The sequence below is a fragment of the Camellia sinensis genome, chromosome 9 (genome assembly GCF_055761805.1).
Source record: "Camellia sinensis isolate YWXY chromosome 9, ASM5576180v1, whole genome shotgun sequence".
NCBI classification, from domain to species: Eukaryota; Viridiplantae; Streptophyta; class Magnoliopsida; order Ericales; family Theaceae; genus Camellia; species Camellia sinensis.
The window spans coordinates 15579084-15598283 of record NC_138969.1 but is presented as its reverse complement, the minus strand read 5'-3'; the positions used below and the strand labels follow the sequence as shown (position 1 = coordinate 15598283).

At 34.0% G+C, this 19200-nt stretch overlaps 1 protein-coding gene across 1 annotated transcript; it reads left to right on the top strand.

Annotated features, from left to right (window-relative positions):
• The first annotated feature begins 5715 nt into the window (after positions 1-5715).
• LOC145798490 (uncharacterized) lies at positions 5716-17007 on the top strand. The gene is made up of 2 exons (XM_082886212.1): positions 5716-6361; positions 14847-17007. Exons 1-2 carry the CDS (start codon positions 5892-5894, stop codon positions 15754-15756), a joined length of 1380 nt encoding a protein of 459 aa, XP_082742338.1. The 5' UTR covers positions 5716-5891; the 3' UTR covers positions 15757-17007.
• Positions 17008-19200: the final 2193 nt, after the last annotated feature.

Genomic DNA, 19200 nt, shown 5'->3' with positions numbered 1-19200 from the left:
TCGGAACATCGTAAAAACTTTATTTCAAAAACGTTTTGAAAGAGAGGGTTTTAAGGTCTAAAATTTTTTGATCAATATTGTTTTGGTCCAAAAAGGGGTACGAAGTTAAGATTTGACTCTCCTCTTGCCGAAGAAATCGACCCTTTGCACTGCATAACTTCCAAAACCATCAGTCGTGCCCAAGTCTTAAAAGCGGTCAAAAATGGGGTGTCTACAATGGGTAAGAATTTTTATTGTAAATTTCTTTGTTAATCAAATCAAGAATTTATAGCTATGGTGGTTTCTGTGGTTAATGGATGTGATATTTTCTCTTTATGCGGTGATGCTGATGGGTAGCTTAGTTTATGGTATTAGATACACTTTTCTTGAGTATGTCTGCACTCTCCTGGTTACTGGTGGTGTTTCTATGTTTGCACTTGCAAAGGTGAGGAATAGACAAGTCATTTTATTGGAAGTATGGGCCTATATTACAATCAATTTGACTTATGGTTACAAGATGGCTCAACTGATGTTAGCATATTTGTCATTTACGGAATGGATGGAATAGGGAAGACAACCATTGCCAAAGCTTTTTATAACCTAATATTTGACAAATTCAAAAGTTGCAGTTTTCTTTGAAATATCAGAGAAAATTCAAAGCAACCCAATGGTTTGATTTGTTTACAAAAACAAAAAAAAACAAAAAAAAACCAAAAAAAAACAAACAAACAAACAAACAAACAAAAAAAACCAAAAAAAAACAAAAAACATAAATGTAGAACAAAAATCATAACCCATTTACTCGTTTCCCAAAAATGAAACTCATACAACATCAAAAAACAAAAACAAACAACCTCTATAGCTAGAGTCAAATAGGGAGAGAGAGAGAGAGAGAGAAACTTGAATCAAAATCTATGGGTCTGAGATGGTGTACCGACGGTGGCGATGAGACGGTGAGTGATGGTGGGCGATGGTCAGTCGATGAGAGGAGACCAATGGGCAATCAACAAGAGTGAGAGCAAGAGACTAGGTGCTGATTGGTTTTTCTTTTGGTGTACGTATCATTCGATACATAGATAAATACTGTGCTAATAAAAAAATTAAATTAAATTAAACATAAGCCAAAATGAGGCGGTAATATTTAATATTCCCACCAAATGATTTTTGTTTTATTTCCAACAAAATGAATTTGGTCACCGAAAAAAACCTTTGCCGACCACATTTTTTGTTGCCAAAGATAAAAGTAAAACAATGCTAATTAATTGGCGACTAAACTATTTTAGTAGCCAAAAATTATTATACCATGACTAAAAATTTTGTTGGTCATCGAAAATAAATATTTACTGACAAAATTTTGGTCGCCAAAGCTTAATAGTAAACATTATGCGAGATTTTTGCAGACTAAATTTATTTTAGTAGACAAAACCAAATATACGGCGACCAAACATTGGGCAGTAGGATTTACTTAATTGCAAGGTAAATTGTCCACCATCAAGACTGTCAAGTGCCTCCATGTTCAATTTTCTTTTACGTTTTTTATTTTTATTTTAAAGTAAAACAACAAATGCATTTGTGGTTTGAAATACTTATTATTCTATTACTATCAGTTGCAGGTCCTTGTAAAATCTTCAAAAATTATACCGGATGAGTTCTTGACATAATTTTAAGCATGGTTTTTGTTTAACATAAATTATTAAGGTTGTTTCATCCTTCTTGACTTTCCTTTTGACTTTTGATTATAAGTTTGTACTTCCTCTAGCGCCTTTGTGTGACGTTTTGTTTTGCTAGTGTTACCCAAAATAACTTTAAAAGTAATACTTTTTTTTTATCAGCAAAAACAAAACTTTATTAACGAAAAGGCATAATACATGCAAAATTACATCAATAAATCAGGGGAGTACATAAAGCATCATAGCTAATCTTAACAATCCCAACTAGGTTGGCACCGCGAAGAAAGGGCAATCATATGCTAGCACTCAACCCAGGATTGGTGAGGAACCAATCAAGACACCCAAAGAGAACAGAACAACTATACTATCACAATAGCTGACAGCTAAAAACAACCAATCAAGTGCAACAACAACAATCAGCAATAACAGGAGACCTGTTCAAAACAAACAATCATATCTCTGCTACCAAGAACTCTATACAAACCAACAACCAGTTCAAAACAAGCAAACAAGCAAACAAACCAACAACCAAAAGCTTCATCAATCAACAGTAGTAGAAGACTAGAGAGTAATGAGACTAGTGCAGACATCAGCAGCATGAGACCTGTGCATACCTCTGAGCCCCACATCAAAAAATTCTTCAATCAGTAGTAGCAGGAGACCAGTGAGTGATGAGACCAGTACAGACATTAGCAGTGCATCACACAACCCCAGCAGCAAACACAAAACCTCATAAACCAAACATCAAACCAATCAACAAATAACATGTGACCTAGGCAGACGTCTACTACCACGAACACCATTCATACCAAGATCCAACCATTTAAAAACAAACACTTCTGTTACAGGATCCAGAAATGATTGACACCATTTATGGACTAATGAACCAAAAAACTCATATGGATAGGCAGAGTACTAGCAGCAGAGTAATCTCAGCAGATTAAAAGATACCACCAGACTTGATCCAAATCATTCAACCTCCATTTCTGATACAAAACTTCACCTGTGGTAGGTTAAAGACCAAGTCATTAATAGAAAACTCCACTTGAATTGGTGAGGCTTTGAGCTACATAGCTACTCGAACCTTCACTATATCACACAAATCTTCCAAGTTTGGTTGAGAACCATTAAAGACACAATCGTTTCGGTGCTTCCATGTAGACCAGAGAATAGCCAAAGGTAAAACCACCCAAATTTTCTTCTCCAGCTTCTTCATTCTACAACCAGACCACAAATTCAAAAGTCCATTCACTGAACCTGGTAACACCCACTACATACCCCACCATCACACAATGTTGGACCAAAACAACCAAACAAAAGGACAGTAAAGTAGAATATGTTCCATAGTTTCAACCTCATTATGACAGAAAACACAATCAAGATTTGCATTCCCTGTTAGTATTCCAATTCGATGGAGGAAACTAGAAGTTTTAATCTTACCCAGCCAAGACATCCACCCAAAAAATTACAGTTTGGGAGGAGCAAAGTACTTCGAAATTGAGGCAGCCACGGGTAGTATAGGTCCCAGATGTGATTCACTCCAAATATAGACTGATGAATCAGTAAAAAGAGTAGATGAAGAGAGAGAGCTGTGAGTTGAGTGAGTTTCATCTCCTCCTCTGTACTTGTATTTTGCTCCATTTTAGTGAAAAATTCTCATTTCTGTCCGTGGATGTAGGCATTGGGCCGAACCACGTAAATATTGTGTTCTCTGTGTGTGTGAGACAATTTTTCTGGGTGTGTTTGATCCTAACAGGGTCTGCATCCCACTTGAGCTCATCAGATCTGGTATTGCATAGTAATGGCAATACTTAACACACTTCAAAGGAAAAAGCAATAAAAGAATAAAAGAATAAGAGAATTTAAAATGTACAATCACAGAGGATTCTTCATCTTGAAGAATTTATCATGACCTCTTTCAATAAACTCAGCAAGCAGTTGATAGTTTCTTCTATAGAGCCATCTTATTGGTAATAGAGAAACAACAGAATTTTTGGTATAGACGAACTTTGGAATTGACATCTGCAATGTGAGATCACTGAGACATTCATTGCTGGTTGGTGTGGGAATGTAATAAAGAAATTGTGGTTCTCCATTTGCAAATAGATGATGAGATTACTTACCTAAAAAAAAAAAAATAGGAAAAATGGAAGGCACACGTGTTATGTGTCCTGTCCTGTCCATTCTGTTGTTAGTTAGAAGACCATTTTTTTTATTTTTTATTTTTTATTTTTTTATTTTGATGGCTAGGAATTTTTATTGTAAATTTCTTTGTTAATCAAATCAGGAATTTTTATGGTATAGACTAAATTTCTGCACTCACCTAGTTGCTGGGGGTGTTTTTATGTTAGCACTTGCAAAGGTGAGGAATATACAAGTCATTCTGTTGGAAGTATGGTCCTATATTACAATAAATCGGACTTATGGTTACAAGATCGTTCAACTAATGTTGACATATTTGTGGAATGGGTGGGATAGGAAAACCAACCATTGCCAAAGCTATTTATAACCTAAAATTGACAAATTTGAAAGTTGCAGTTTTCTTTGAAATATCAGAGAAAATTCAGAGCAACCCAATGGAGTTATTCGTTAAAAAAAAATAAAAAATAAAAAATAAAAAATAAAAAAAGAAGAAGGAAGGCACACGTGTTATGTGTCCTGTCCATTCTGTTGTTCGTTAGATGACCATTTTTTTTTTTTTTTTTTTTTTTGATGGTACGAATTTTTATTGTAAATTTCTTTGTTAATCAAATTAGGAATTTATAGTTTTAGTGGTTTGGTATTTTCCTTTTATGCAGTGATGCTGATGGGTAGCTTGGTTTATGGTATTAGATACTCTTTTCCTGAGTATGTCTGCACTCTCCTGGTTGCTGCGGGTGTTTTTATGTTTGCACTTGCAAAGGTGAGGAATATACAAGTCATTTTGTTGGAAGTATGGTCCTATATTACAATAAATCGGACTTATGGTTTACAAGATCGTTCAACTAATGTTAGCATATTTGTGGAACGGATGGGATAGGAAAAACAACCATTGCCAAAGCTATTTATAACCTAAAATTGACAAATTTGAAAGTTGCAGTTTTCTTTGAAATATCAGAGAAAATTCAGAGCAACAATGGTGTTATTCGTTTACAAAAAATAAATAAATAAATAAATTCTTTTAGATATCTTGAAAGCCTCTGCATCAAAAATAAAATAAATAAAATAAAAAACCATAAATATAGAACAAAAATCATAACCCATTTACTTGTTTCGTTTCCCAGAAATCCAACTCATACAACAACAAAAAAGAAAAACAAAAAACCCCTACACTTGGAGTCAAATAGGGAAATAGAGAAAGGAAGAGAGACGAAAAGAGATAGAGAAAGAGAAAGACAAAAACTTCAATCAAAATCAATGGGTCTGAGGCGGTGTATTGACGATGGCAATGAGATGGTGAGCGACAATCGCGATGAGATGGTGAGAGACGGTGAGCGATGGTTTTGAGGCCTCTTATTTGTTTGTAACTTGTTTTTTATTGGCTTTTTTTTTCGTCTTCTCTGTTGGCTTCTCACAACGCTTTTGGCTTGAGCTACTATATTGTTGGGTATCTTTCATGGTATCAACAAGTTGGGATTAAGAATGTGTACTATTATACTCTTTGCTCTTGCCTTCTTCTTTATTGATGTATATCTATATGTATTGTATTGATTTCATCAATAAATTTCTTTTTTACTGATCCAAAAAAGATTTTAAAAATACAATTAATTATACAATTTTCACATAATTACATTAATCTCTCTTTTTGTATGGATGAAACAATTGAAACTAACACCAATGATAAGTAGGCACTAAAATAAACGGTTTTAGTATAAAAAAGGTAGTAAAATTATTTTTCCATCGTACAACTAATGAATTATTGATGAAAAATAGACTTAGTATTATATAAATTAAAATTTTAAAAGACGTCACTATAAGTATGTCAAAAGTATTGAGTTAACTATATTATTTACCCTAATTATATTTATTATTTTTTTAATAGCCCCTTGCTTCCAGCCTCTTTATAAAAACTCGTTGCCATCATCAAGAAGACATATTCTCTTTCTGTGTCCCTAATTATATATATTATTCTTTTTAATAGCTCCTTGTTTCCATCCTCTTTATAAAAACTTGTTGCCATCATCAAGAACACAAATTCTCTTTGTGTGTGTTTGTGTGTGTGTTTGGGTGTGTGTGTGAAACCAATTCCAATTATCATATCCCATGTTGCCCTCCAGTAGAGAACTCAGGTCACACAAATTAACCCCAGCGGTGATCCTTACATCTGCACAGAAGCAACTTCAGTTCAAAAAATGCAAAGGAATCAATTTCAGCCAGAGGCAACAACAAAGAATCAAACAATCTGAATTTCAGCCACAGGTAAAAACAAAGAAGCAATCCAAAACAGACAGGAGTCAAGAAGAGTTGCCAAAAAAAACTCTAAGGCTGTGTGTGGCAAGCTATGGTGGTTCTTCTGCATCCTACTCTGTCCTGCCACTCGTATCAATTGGTTCATCAAATCAATCCTCGAAACCACGAGAAATTGAATTCCCTTCAAGTGATGATGATGGTGACTACTTTGGGATGGCTTGCGGAGTTGTTGGGTCAAACTTATATTTTTTTGGTGGCCAAAGGAGAGAGCAGGAATCTTCAAATTCAGACACCGATGGCAAGCCTGCAGCTCCCTTATCCAGGTATCCAAGATATGTCTATCAAAAAAAGAAAATGATTTAGAAAGAAAATTGTTATGCAAAATTGATTACAAAAAAATAATTTGACAGTCGTATTTTTAAAAATAGAAGTCAATCATTCTGAATAGGCTTTTCCTCTTGACTGTTTTCTTGGTTTGTATAGCACTACTTACAGAGGAAAGGAAAATATTAGGAGACTCTTCCCCATTTTCTTTTTTGTCTCTTTTTTTTGGCTAACTATTTCTTCATTCATTGGCTCCGTTTGGGAAGGGAGGGTTTGGACTTTTTTTGGCTAAAGTAGCCACAAAAAACAAAATAGGCTTTTAAGCTTAATAAGATAAAACATCACATCCAATCTATAATCATTACATTATTTCTCTCACAAAAAAGCTAAAAAAATCAAAAACCCTTCCCAAACGAGACTTTATCCTCAGGCTAAAATATCCAAAAAAGTCAAAAAACTAAAAATTCAACCCACTTTCCAAACGAACATGACCTTAATGCAACAATTAGCATCTCCAATGCGATGACTAAATTTATATATTAACCTACAAATTGAGAAATTCTGCAACAATTAGCATCTCCAATACGTATTAACCTACAATATTGAGAAATTTTGAATTGAATTTGTGTATCAAGTGACTCTCCCCTACTCTTCAACACCAGATGTGCTTATCTTTCTCTCAATCTTCTTCTTTGTTGGGGTTCTCCATCATCTATTCTTTTCCTTTTGTTGCTTCAATTTTTCCCTTTTTTTCTTTTGGTTTGGTTGTCTCTTCAATTTAATTCTCATTTTCAGTTTTTTCTTTCTCTTATCCATATCTATTACAAAACTTCTACTTTAGTGCACCATCTTATTGCTATGTTTTTGGTTTCTCGTGTTTGTGTATGGTTTTCTCCTTTTAATAAACTTGAATCCCCCACGGTTTTCCCACTCAGTTGTGCTTTGTTTTGGTGTTTCGGTGCACGTTGTTAAAGTATAATTGGGTGTACCATACATAAGTTATGAGAATGTGATCTTATATTATAACTAATATCATATGAGTAATGCTACATATCATGAAAAAAATATCATAAAAATGATCATGAAAGATTCTCCACCGTTAGATAATACGAGAGATCATAAAAAAATATTATGAAATGCTTCATGAAGATTTTTTATCCTTTGATTAGTATGTGGTGTTTTCTTGTAGAGTAATGCTACGTATCATGAAAAAAATATTATAAAAATGATCATGAAAGATTCTCCACCGTTATCATAACCATTATCATATTAACTCATAATTTAGTTATATTTAGTTATTCATATATACCATATTATCTCATAACTACCACATAACTAAATTATTTTAATAATTTAATTTTGAATTGGCAACCGGTATAACCGGTTACCAAAAAGATGGCAAAAGAAATCAAAGAAGTTCAGGAGTCCCAACATCACATATCTCATAACTACTAGTCACATATCTCATAACCAACATCGCATATCTCATAATCACTAGTCACATATCTCATAACCAACACTTCTTCTTTTTTTCATAAACAACATCACATATTTCATAACCACTAGTCACATATCCCACAACTGACACCATTTTGCTGATAACCACACCACTTTGTTCATAACCAATATCACATATCTTATAACTATTACCCACATGAATCATAACCACATCTCATAACCAACCCTTTTGAGTCATAACTAACATCACATATCTCATAATCACTAGCCATATATCTCATAGCTAACAACAATTTTGCTCATACCTACACAACTTTGATCATAACCAATATCTCATATCTCACAACCACTAACACATATAGCATAACCAAACACCATTTGACACCACTTTGCTCATGACCAAAATCACATATCTTATAATCACTAATCAAATATCTCATAACCATTACTCACATATCTCATAACCAATATTACATATATCATAACTATTAATCACATATCTCATAATCACACCACTTTGATCATAACCAACATTATATATCTCATAATCACTAATCACATATCTCATAACCAAACACCCTTTTGACTTATAACGACATTACTCTGCTCATAATCAAAATTATAAATCTAATAATCACTAATCATATATCTCATAATATTTACACACTTATGTCATAACCACATCTCATAACCAACACCATTTGCCTCATAACCAACATCATATATATCATAACCACTAATCACATATTTCATAGCCATTACTCGCATATAGGGGTGTAAATTTGGGGATTTGTCAAAAATAATTAATGACGGAATTTTGATTTTGACAAAATTTGGATGTTTGTTCCAAATTTTTGGAGAAAATGGGGCTGAAATTATGTAATTATCATTGTAAAAAACAAAATTAAAACATTTACGAATAGAGTCTTATAATAAAGTAAATTATTAATTTATAATTTTGTCAACTTATACTTAAAATTTTTTTATTTATTTTTAATATAAATCCTTCATCTATTTTTATTAAGTAAAATTAATAAAAAAAGACTATTTTACTCATTAGCTACGAAATGTATAATCACACCATTAATTGGCGTAATAAAAATATTTAAAATTTTAGAAATCAAAAATATCATAATCAAGTCACAAAGTTTTGTAATATAAAACACAAACTACATAACGCCATCACTAATTGGCGTAACAAAATTGTTTAAAATTATAGAAAACCATAAATGTCACAACTAATATCCAAAATTTCGTAACATTAACCAAAAATTATGTAACTATCCACTAGTTTGTATAATAAAAACATCTAAAAATTTTAAAAACCACAAATGTCATAACCAACTCACAAAATTTAATAACATCACCTACAAAATGCGTAACTGCACCACTAATTGTCATAATAAAAATAATCAAAATCTTTACAAATCACAAATGTCATAACCAACTAAAAAAATTTCATAACATCTGAAAAATCTTGAAATTCGCTAGATATTGATTTGTGATTATGTATGAATTTAAAGCAATAAAACAATCCCAATCAAACAATCAAGACAAATTGATACAACGATTTTAACGTGGAAAAACCATAATTGGAGCACCTCCAATTGTGATAAAAAACCACGGGCAACAGCCACAAAACAATCCACTAAGAAGATATAAAAGAATTACACAGGTATACTCTCAATTACCTAGCGAATCGACGCCCGAATTGAACCAACCCCTATGTGTCTCTTCCAGCCCCGTCTTTACCTCAAAATTGTCTTGACAATGAGCCACTCCAGAATCCACCAAAGCTTCAGGCTCAAATTCTTCAGAATCCACCAAAGAACAACTTTCTTTTTTGTATAAAATGAACAAACAAACCTTTGATGTATTCTTCTTAACCCATGAGTTGAATACTCAATTAAACATCAAAGAAAACTAGCAAAATATCCCCAGATATAAACCTTAATATCCAAAAAGAAGATCTGAAACAGTAATCCTAAAATCTGACAGAAACACGTACTTATAGAAATCTGGGACTGCGAAGCTCGCTCAAGCGAAGACTCCCTCGCTCGAACAAGGAACCAAAAATGCGTTTTTTCCATAAGTGGCTTCGCTTGAGCCAAACAACCTGTGCTCTAGCGTAAAATCATCTTTCTCGGGTTTTTTACAGATGCAGCCTTCGCTCGAGCGAGGACTCCTTCGCTCGAGCGAGCAAGGGCAGACAAGCAACTTCGAATGCAATTTTGCATTTTGCTTCGGGGGCGCTGCCCGTCGACCCTGCCCGGGCGTTACCCGGACCCGCCAAGGGGCGTTGTCCTCTGGACCCCCGCGAGCTGACCGGGCAGTTCGATTCCTGTCATAGTCAGCGAAGTGGCAATCTTGAAAGAATTAACATCACAAACTTCTCTGCAAGGCACAATTCGGGTTGGATTCGCATCTAAAAACTCATAGCCTCACTGAAATTTAAAAAAAAAAAAAAAAGTGCGAAAATAAGTACAACTGAAAGGAGTTTTGTCAAACGAGATTGCCAAGAATAAAAAACTAACAACATCAATCACAAAATGCGTAACAACACAACTAATTGATGTAGCAAAAATATCCAATTTTTTTATAAACCACAAATATTGTAATCAAGCAACAAAGTTTCATAACAATTATTATAAAATGACTAAACAAATCACTAAAATCTTAGAATCACCAATCGGGATCTCTCATAATACAGAGAAAACAAAATGTAATGACAATCATTAAATTAAAGCCATGGAACAGAAAATAAGAGTTAAAGAAGATTAGCTAGTGGAGCGAGAGGAAAAGGAATATGAGAAAGAGAGACTGAACGGACTTTATCGCCTGTGAAAATGACGTCAAATGTGTTGTCGTTTCCAATAAGGAATATCGAAGATATCTACAATGACAGTAAAAAATGAGAGAGATGCTTGAGGAATGAAGAGGTCTGAGATAGCAGAACAGTACAACAAAATGTATAATATTTATTTTTCAACAATTCTATAACATATGTGCAAATTGATGATAATAGTACATGCTAATATTCTTTTATAAAATATTTATATATGAAATCAAAATTAAGTAAATTTCTTATTACTCAGTTGTTATAACATATAAGCAATGTTTTATACCGTTTATTAAGTGGAATTTCTTATTAAGTAATATTTATAAAAATTATTAGTTTTTTTTTTTTTTTTTTATCAGCAAAAGAAAAGATTTGTTGATAATAAAAAAGCATATTACATGCAAAAATACATCAACAAATCAGGAAAAGTGCACAAGCATTAAAGCTACCTTCACGATCCTAACTAGGTTGGCACCACAAAGGAGTACAATCACATGCAAGCATAAACCCAAGATTGGTGAGAAGCCAATCAAAAACAACCTAAATCCAAACAAACAGGAGAACAACAAACAAGAAACAATTTACACCAGCTCCAAACCATATATCAGTAAAACCAACATTTTATCACCCTATAGAAACTGCACAGACCAGATCAGCAGCATACAGCAGCATCACCCAGCTTCAGACCTGCCAGCATCATCCAGCCAAAGCAAAAACACTACACCTCTATACTGCAGATGACCACCCACAACCCAACACTACTCAGCAGCTCCACCAGGCACCTCGTAGACACATCCTGATTTGACTTAAATTCTCCACAATATCATACACTGAATATTGTATGCTAGACAAATTATACTCAACCCACAACCCAACCCTTACCCTTACTATCTCACTCAACTCATCCATGTTGGGCAACCTACCTTTAAAGACACACTCATTTCGCAACCTCCAGATAGACCAGAGCATAGCAATTGGAGCAAGTCTCCAAATCTTCAACACCATTTTCTTGAATTTTGTTCCAACCCACCATAGCAGCATACTCACTACATTAGGAGGTGTGACCCAACTTATTCCCCACCAGAGCAACAATTTTGACCAGACTATCCATACCTCAGGGCAGAGCAAAAATAGATGGTTTACTATTTCAGCTTCACTTTTACAAAAAGAACAGTCATTTCTCATTATTGGACTTAACACCCCAATTTTTACCAACATATCAGTGGTTTTAACCCTCCCTCTCCACACCAGCCAGCTCAAAAACTGAGCACATTATTCCAAAGCATCTTAGGCACTAGAGATAAAGGACCCTGGTAAGCTTCTGACCATTCTCTTAACAATGCCACTGTGAACAAACCAGAAGAAGTAACAGTCCAACCAATTGAATCCTGCAGCTCCAAGCTAATATTTGGAGCATCTCTTAGTAATACCTGTAACCTAACTACCTCCTATTCCTCCCAAGCAAGTAATGATCTTCTAAACACTAACTTCCAATCCCCAGAGCTGTCTGTCCTTTGTATAAAAGTACTCAACGTACCTTCCTTATCCACTGAAAGCATAAACAGCCTCGGGAATTCTCTTTTCAACTGGACATGCAATAACCATTTATCATGCCAAAATGCAACCCTGTTCCCATTTCCAACCTTAATTCGATACTTCGATACAAAGAACTCAAACAATCATGTATTAGATCTTGCCACATTTAAAATATCACTCCACATAATAGATTCATCGCCACTCCCTTCCTTCATTGGTAACCATCTTCCCCCTTCGGCCCCATACTTACTAGTAATAGTTTTCTTCCATAATGAGTTATCTTCCACCCCACATCTCCACCACCACTTGACCAGCAAGAACTCATTCATTTCATCGATCCTACGTAATCCTAACCTACTCTGCTCCTTTTTCCTTGTTACATCCTTCCAATTCACTAAGTGAATCATTCTTTTTAAACCTGAACTACCCCATAAGAAGGCTGCCTTGATCCTTTCAATCTCCTTTACTACTCCTTTAGGCATTTTAAAAATAAAGATGTAGTACCCTGGTAAACCATCCAGCACAGATTTGATCAGAGTTAGCCTCTCCATATACGACAACAACTTCATTTTCCACAATGCTAACTTGGATCTGACCTTATCCACAATTGGCTACCAAGACTTCTTCTTTCTAGGATTGGCACCAAGAGGCAAACCCAAGTATTTTAAAGGTATTTTTTGACACAAGCAAAACAACTCTGAGGCAAAAGCTTGAGACTCTTCCTCACTGATCCCTACACCACACACCACACTTTTATGAAAATTTATCTTTAACCCGGACATAACCTCAAAACATCTTAGGATTCTTTTCACATTCACAATTTCAGCCCACTCTGCTTCACAAAATAGTATCGTATCATCTGCGAACAAGAGATGTGATAATCTCAAGTTTGATATCCCCACAGAAGCCCCCTTTATTAAGCGTAACTCTTTTGCTCTTTCTAATAACACATTTAGACCTTGAGCTGCAATATTGAACAGGGAAGGAGAAAGTGGATCTCCCTGCCTTAATCTCTTTTGTGAACTAAATTCCTCTGTTGGCAACCCATTAACTAAAACTGACACTCTTGCTGTGGAGACACATGTTTTCATCAATCCCACCCATTTTTCTCCTAACCCCAAATTATGCATCATAGAGAACAAATACTCCCGGTTAATTGAATCGTAAGCCTTTTCGAAGTCAAGTTTGAGGATGACACCCTTTCTCTTTGACTTCTCCCACCAACCCACCACCTCATTGGCAATCATTACCCCATCAAATATATCCCTACCTCCTAAAAAGGCTGTTTGCACTTCACTTATAACTTCTGGTAGAACTTTTTCCAATCTTTTGGATTGAATCTTTGCCGAAATTTTATAAATCACTCCTGCCAAACATATAGGTCTATAATCCGCCAACCCTTCAGGACACATCTTCTTCGGTATCAAAGTTATAAAAGAACTATTTAGCCCTTTAACCAACTTCCTATTGGTATAGAAGTCCTGCAAAAACTAGAACACATCATTTTTCTTAAACTTCCAACATTTCTGTATACAAGTCATGTTATAGCTTATTAGCAATGTTTTATACAGTCTATTAAGTGGAATTTCTTATATTGTGCTAGTTTTTAGAATAAGAAAAATAGAACGCAAGACCAACTAGGCCTAATCTAATTAGTCACAAAGACTTTTTTAAGTGCTTCCCTAGCGAGAGGTCATGCGTTCAACTTTCCTTAGAGGAGTTAAATTAAGGAGGCAAGCACTCTTTGGGGATACTAAGGCCTCGTTTGGGAGCATGCTAATTTAGTAACTTTTTGGCTATTTGGCTAAAATATGAGCTAAAAAAAACTAGTATGTTTGGGATGACTTTTTGACTTTTTACGAAAAGATGTGCAAAAATAGAGAGAAAAGAGAATCTTTGACTTTTTGGTATGAGTTGTTGGTTTTTTTGGCTAATTTAGTAACTTTTTGACTTTTTGGCTAAAAAGTTCGGTTGCCAAACGAGGCCTAACTCCCATATGTGCAAATCTAACAATTAACAACTGACTTTCACTGATAAAAATAAAGGGGAGGGGGGGGGGGCTAGTTACACTTTTCATGGTTGTAGTTTTATTTAAATCGCACTTTAGTCTTTATAATTTTAAATTGAATATTTTGGTTCTTACATTTTAAGTGTAGTTTCAATTTGGCAATTTCATCCAAATTGAAGGTTAAAATTAATAATTTTGGAACATTTCTCAATTTTCTAAAGTATACACATAGACAAAATTAACAAAAATTTAGAAACAAATTGTTCAAATTAAAATAATAGGGACCAAAGTGAATTGAATTTTTTTTAAAAAAAAAATAGGGCAGAAATGTGTAATTAACAGATAATTTATTTACATCCATAACACCAATATTTATCGGATGAAGAAAAATCATTATATAGTCTCAAATTACTATTCACAATGTTTATGTAATGCTACAAATAAGGAACTGCAAAATACGATATATGGGTCATACATTGTCTCTCACGTATTTAATAAAGACAAGTTAGGTAAAATTTTCTATACACAATACTAGGCCACTACTGAATAAGAAAAATAATATCCACAAATTCAATCATATCCCATAATTTATGGAGCAATACACAAATCATTTATTAATTGACACAATGAATAATTTCTTCAGGTATAGTCTATATGACTACAACCCAAAGGTCTTCAAGCTTGACCTTGCAAATTCTGAAACCAATGTGGCATCTCGACTAGTGATCAAAAAAAAAAATTCTCGAGTCCCTGAAATGTTTTCAGGGATGGCTTCTCCATTGATCATTGTGGTGGAAAGAAAGCTATATGTCCTTGCTGGAACACCAGTCTCTATGCTGCCAGAGTGTCCTTTTGTGGTACTTGACTCCAAAACAAACACTTGGGAAAAACTTCCTAGTCCTCCTTTTCTTACACCTGACTCTAAGTTCTTCCAAGACCCTCAATTCCGAGCCTATGTTGTTATCGGTAATGAGATTCATGTATCGACTTCTAGCTCTTCCTTTACTTTTGATACGGAAAAAAAGAAATGGACACGTTGCACTTTGTTTGATGAAGATGATCACCATCTAGAGCTTCGTCGTCGTCCATGGATTGATATTCGATACCCTACTCACTTTGAGTGGATGACATATCCTCTAAATAATGACAAAGACAAACAAGATTGTGGTGTTCCATTCGACTTTGATGGTGGTGCTGTAATATATGATGAGGATGTTTTGATTTGCTTTGTTCCATCTAAAGGGGTTGTTGCTTATAAGTTGGATGATGGGGAGGTAAAAAATACCCAAGTGTTGAAAGGCTTGAAAATCCCACTTGATGTAACATTTGCCTACTTGGCTGATTTCGGGGAAGGGTCCTTTTATCTTTTGACTGTTTCCAACGACGATCAACCAAAACAGCATTGTCAGATTTGCATTACATCCTTTCAAGTTTCTAAAGTCAAGAATGAGTTACGCATGATAAAGATCTCGAAAGTCAAAAAATCGATCCATTCCACTGCACAACTTGCACAGCACAAAAATTGGAGTCCCATTGGATGCTTTGTAGTGTAATTATCTTCTTCATCTTCATTGTTCTTCGTTATATCATATCTATGTCAAGTCTCTCTCATTCCCACCCGAGGGTAGTGGTCGTGTGTCATAGAGTCTATCTCCTTGGGGCCATTTTTTTTTTTTTTTTTTCGGGTGCGTAGGATGTAATGGGTATAAGTCTAACTTGGCTTTATTAGGAGAGGGAGATTCATATCCATTAATCCATCACTGACTTCTTCCTACTATGTCCTTGGTGGGGCTGATAGTGTCGGTCGTTATGTTTCAGACCCATCTTGAATAAGAAAAGTCTGAATCGTATTCCCAACTCTTGCAAATAACTGCTACCCCATAAAATTTGGTGTCACGGTTGGTTGTTGTTGTTGTTTGTTTGTTTGTTTTTGTTTTTGTTTTTGTTTTTGTTTTGAATAGCTTTTTTCTTTTTTAAATTGTGTTTTGGTTGTAGTCGTGGTCATGGTCGTGTTGTATCAATCATATTACATATATGTTTTTATACTATTCAGTGTTATGTGAATGTTAATCCTATTCTGTCTCGAATTATACGATGGTGGAATATGTCGTGGGTGATCCCTGGGTCTATTGAGGCTCTGTTAAATTGGTGGGCCTTCAATTAAGGAAAAAGAGGTGGTGGTGTGGAAAATTGTGCCACTAGTCCTATTTTGGTCGATTTGGAAGTTGAGGAATGATATATTGTTTAATGATGTGCATCCTAATTTAGCTGATTTGGAGGATATTGTGAAGACAAGGATAGCATTTTGGGCTAAGAGCAGTATGAAGTTGATGTTTGGTCTATGCTTGTAAGGAAATTGGTATTTGGCCTGAAGTATGTTTCTGTTTGGTCTGCTGTCTGCAGCTACTATTGCTGATTCACAGGCCTACAGTGGGTTGCTGCTGTTTGGATTGTTGTTGCCTTGCTGCTATTGGAGCTGGTGGTGACTAATGCTAGTTGTTTGTTTCATGACTTATGCCTTGCTGCTGTTTGTTTTGTTGTTCTGTCTTTTGTTCTGTTTTTTTGGAGTTTGGGTGTTTGATTGGCTTCTCGCCAATCTTGGGTCAAGTGCATGATGCTTAGTGCACTCCCCTGATTTGTTGATGTATTGTTGATTGTATCTTGTGAATGTTAATAATTTGAAGAAACATTTCCATGAGATATGGAATCATGTTCCCTAGTCTTGTATGATTTTTTTTTGCAAGTCATGTGTAATATATTATCGTGTGTAATTCAATAAATAGTTCGGTCCCACACTTATCTTTTTACAATTTGCTACTTTTGTTTAAATTTTAGTATGAATGCACTATCACTTATTCTAAAGACAAAATTTTAGCTATGAAGTGACACTTAAGAAATAGATAATGTCTTTCACCTTACCAATTGTTTGGCTAGTCATTTTTAGTATTTAAGGTGAATTGACACTTGCGAAATTCATGTTGGGTATTCCTTTCTACTAGTATGAATGCACTTCCACTTGTTCAAAAGAAAAAATCTTGGTACCAAGCAACACACTTAGCAATTGTTCCAAATCGAAACTCTCACGAAATGTTCACTAACAATTTTACAAATTATTAAAGCAATTCATAAGTATAAGAATGCAAGCAATAACTCCCCATGAGTGGATATAATACAATGAAGCACAAGAACACAGTCTTTATGAACAAGGATTTGAATACTTGAATCTTTTGAATAATTTGAAAGCTAGAGCTCAAAATCTTGTCTTCAAGTGAGTAATGATTCTATCAACACCATATGAGAAGGAATTGATATCATCCTATTCCGAAAAGAATTTCAACACTTTCAGAAGGAAAAAAAAATGTGTACACATTAGAAGCTAAAGGATGGACAACTTACATCAATATATACATGGAGAAACTAAAAAATGTAGTTGACACTATTAAATTTAGTGTCAACATCTTGAAAAAAAAAAAAAAAAAAACACACATATATATATATATATATATCTGTAAAATGTACACCTTACAATCCCTTATAGCCAGACATTAAGTCATTTACTAAAACATATATCAAGTTCTATGGGTCTCTTCCTTTTTCACCTACTAATGATAATCATTGTAGGCAACTTGGCAATTTTTTAATTCTGTTGCAGCGAACGAAGGCAAGTCTTATCAATTCTCTTTTCTCATCCTCCTTAGAAACTTAATGGTAATAGAATGTCAAAGCATATCACATACCATCGATACTAGGGAGGATAAGAAGAGAAATTGTGAAAGGAAAGAGTAGGCATGAACAAGAGACAAAGGTATTTTTGGCATTTGAAAATTAAAAACAGTTGATAATCAATACCCACCTTTTTAATTAAAATAATAGAATAAATATCGTTGAAGATTGTAAACTCCGTTGCTTTAATTAATAATTCACCCCATCTCTTAGACGTGGTGTGAACAATGTATAATATGTCCGTTTGCTGAGTAATACTTATTTTTATAAAGTCATGTCTACGCTTTCAATAACATCAACCTAAAAATTAAAAATTAAATTGATAGTCTACAATCCTTAACTAATTAAAAGTTTCTTATGCATATGTATTAAAATAATTAAAACAATGCCCTTTACTTCTTACGCACGAAAATACCTACTTTATGTTTATGACCACAATGAGATCAAAGTAAAAACTTTAAAAATTAAAAATAAAAAGAAAGAAAATTGACAGGCCACCAGACTTGACTAATTAACTATTTCTACCACCAAAAAAAAAAAAAAAAAAAAAAAGAAAGTAGAAAGAAAGAATATATATATATATTCAGTTTACTTCTTCCCCAGACAACAAATTTCTTTCTTTGCGGCCAACTGAAAATGAAATGTATCAAAAATTTAGTCGACCGCCTCAATAAATTAAAAATTAATCACCATCATTAGGTATATAATACACGTTAAATCTTCCAAGTGTCATCTATATCTATATATCTATTATTGATATGCAAGATGGGGGATCCCCACTTGGTGATCTGTCCTTAAAAATTATTTAAAATTATAAAGAGAAAAAAGAAAAAAATAAATAATGGAAAAATATTTAGAAGTATTAAATATTAAAATAAAATAATTAATGAAATTTTTTATAACTCTGAACAAATTTTTATCATTAAAAGTACATAACAATAATAATTTGATTAATTTGTAATATACTCTTCAAAAAAAAAAAAAAAAAAAAAATTTGTACATTCTGGTAGATTGCAGAACTTGACTCTTTTTAAGCAGAACCAATGGGCTTGTTTTGAGCCCATATATCCGATTGCAAGTAAGACTCATTCAAATGAATAGACAGACAATCATGAATTTTCTAGCCCATGTATTCCTCATTGAAGCAACTGTGGGTCCAACTCATTAACACCTTTGCAGCACTATTGCAGCCTCCATGGGTCTGCTGGTCTGTATTTTTTTTTTTTATATATATTTTTTTATATTTATATTTATTTTATTTTCTTATAATTAAG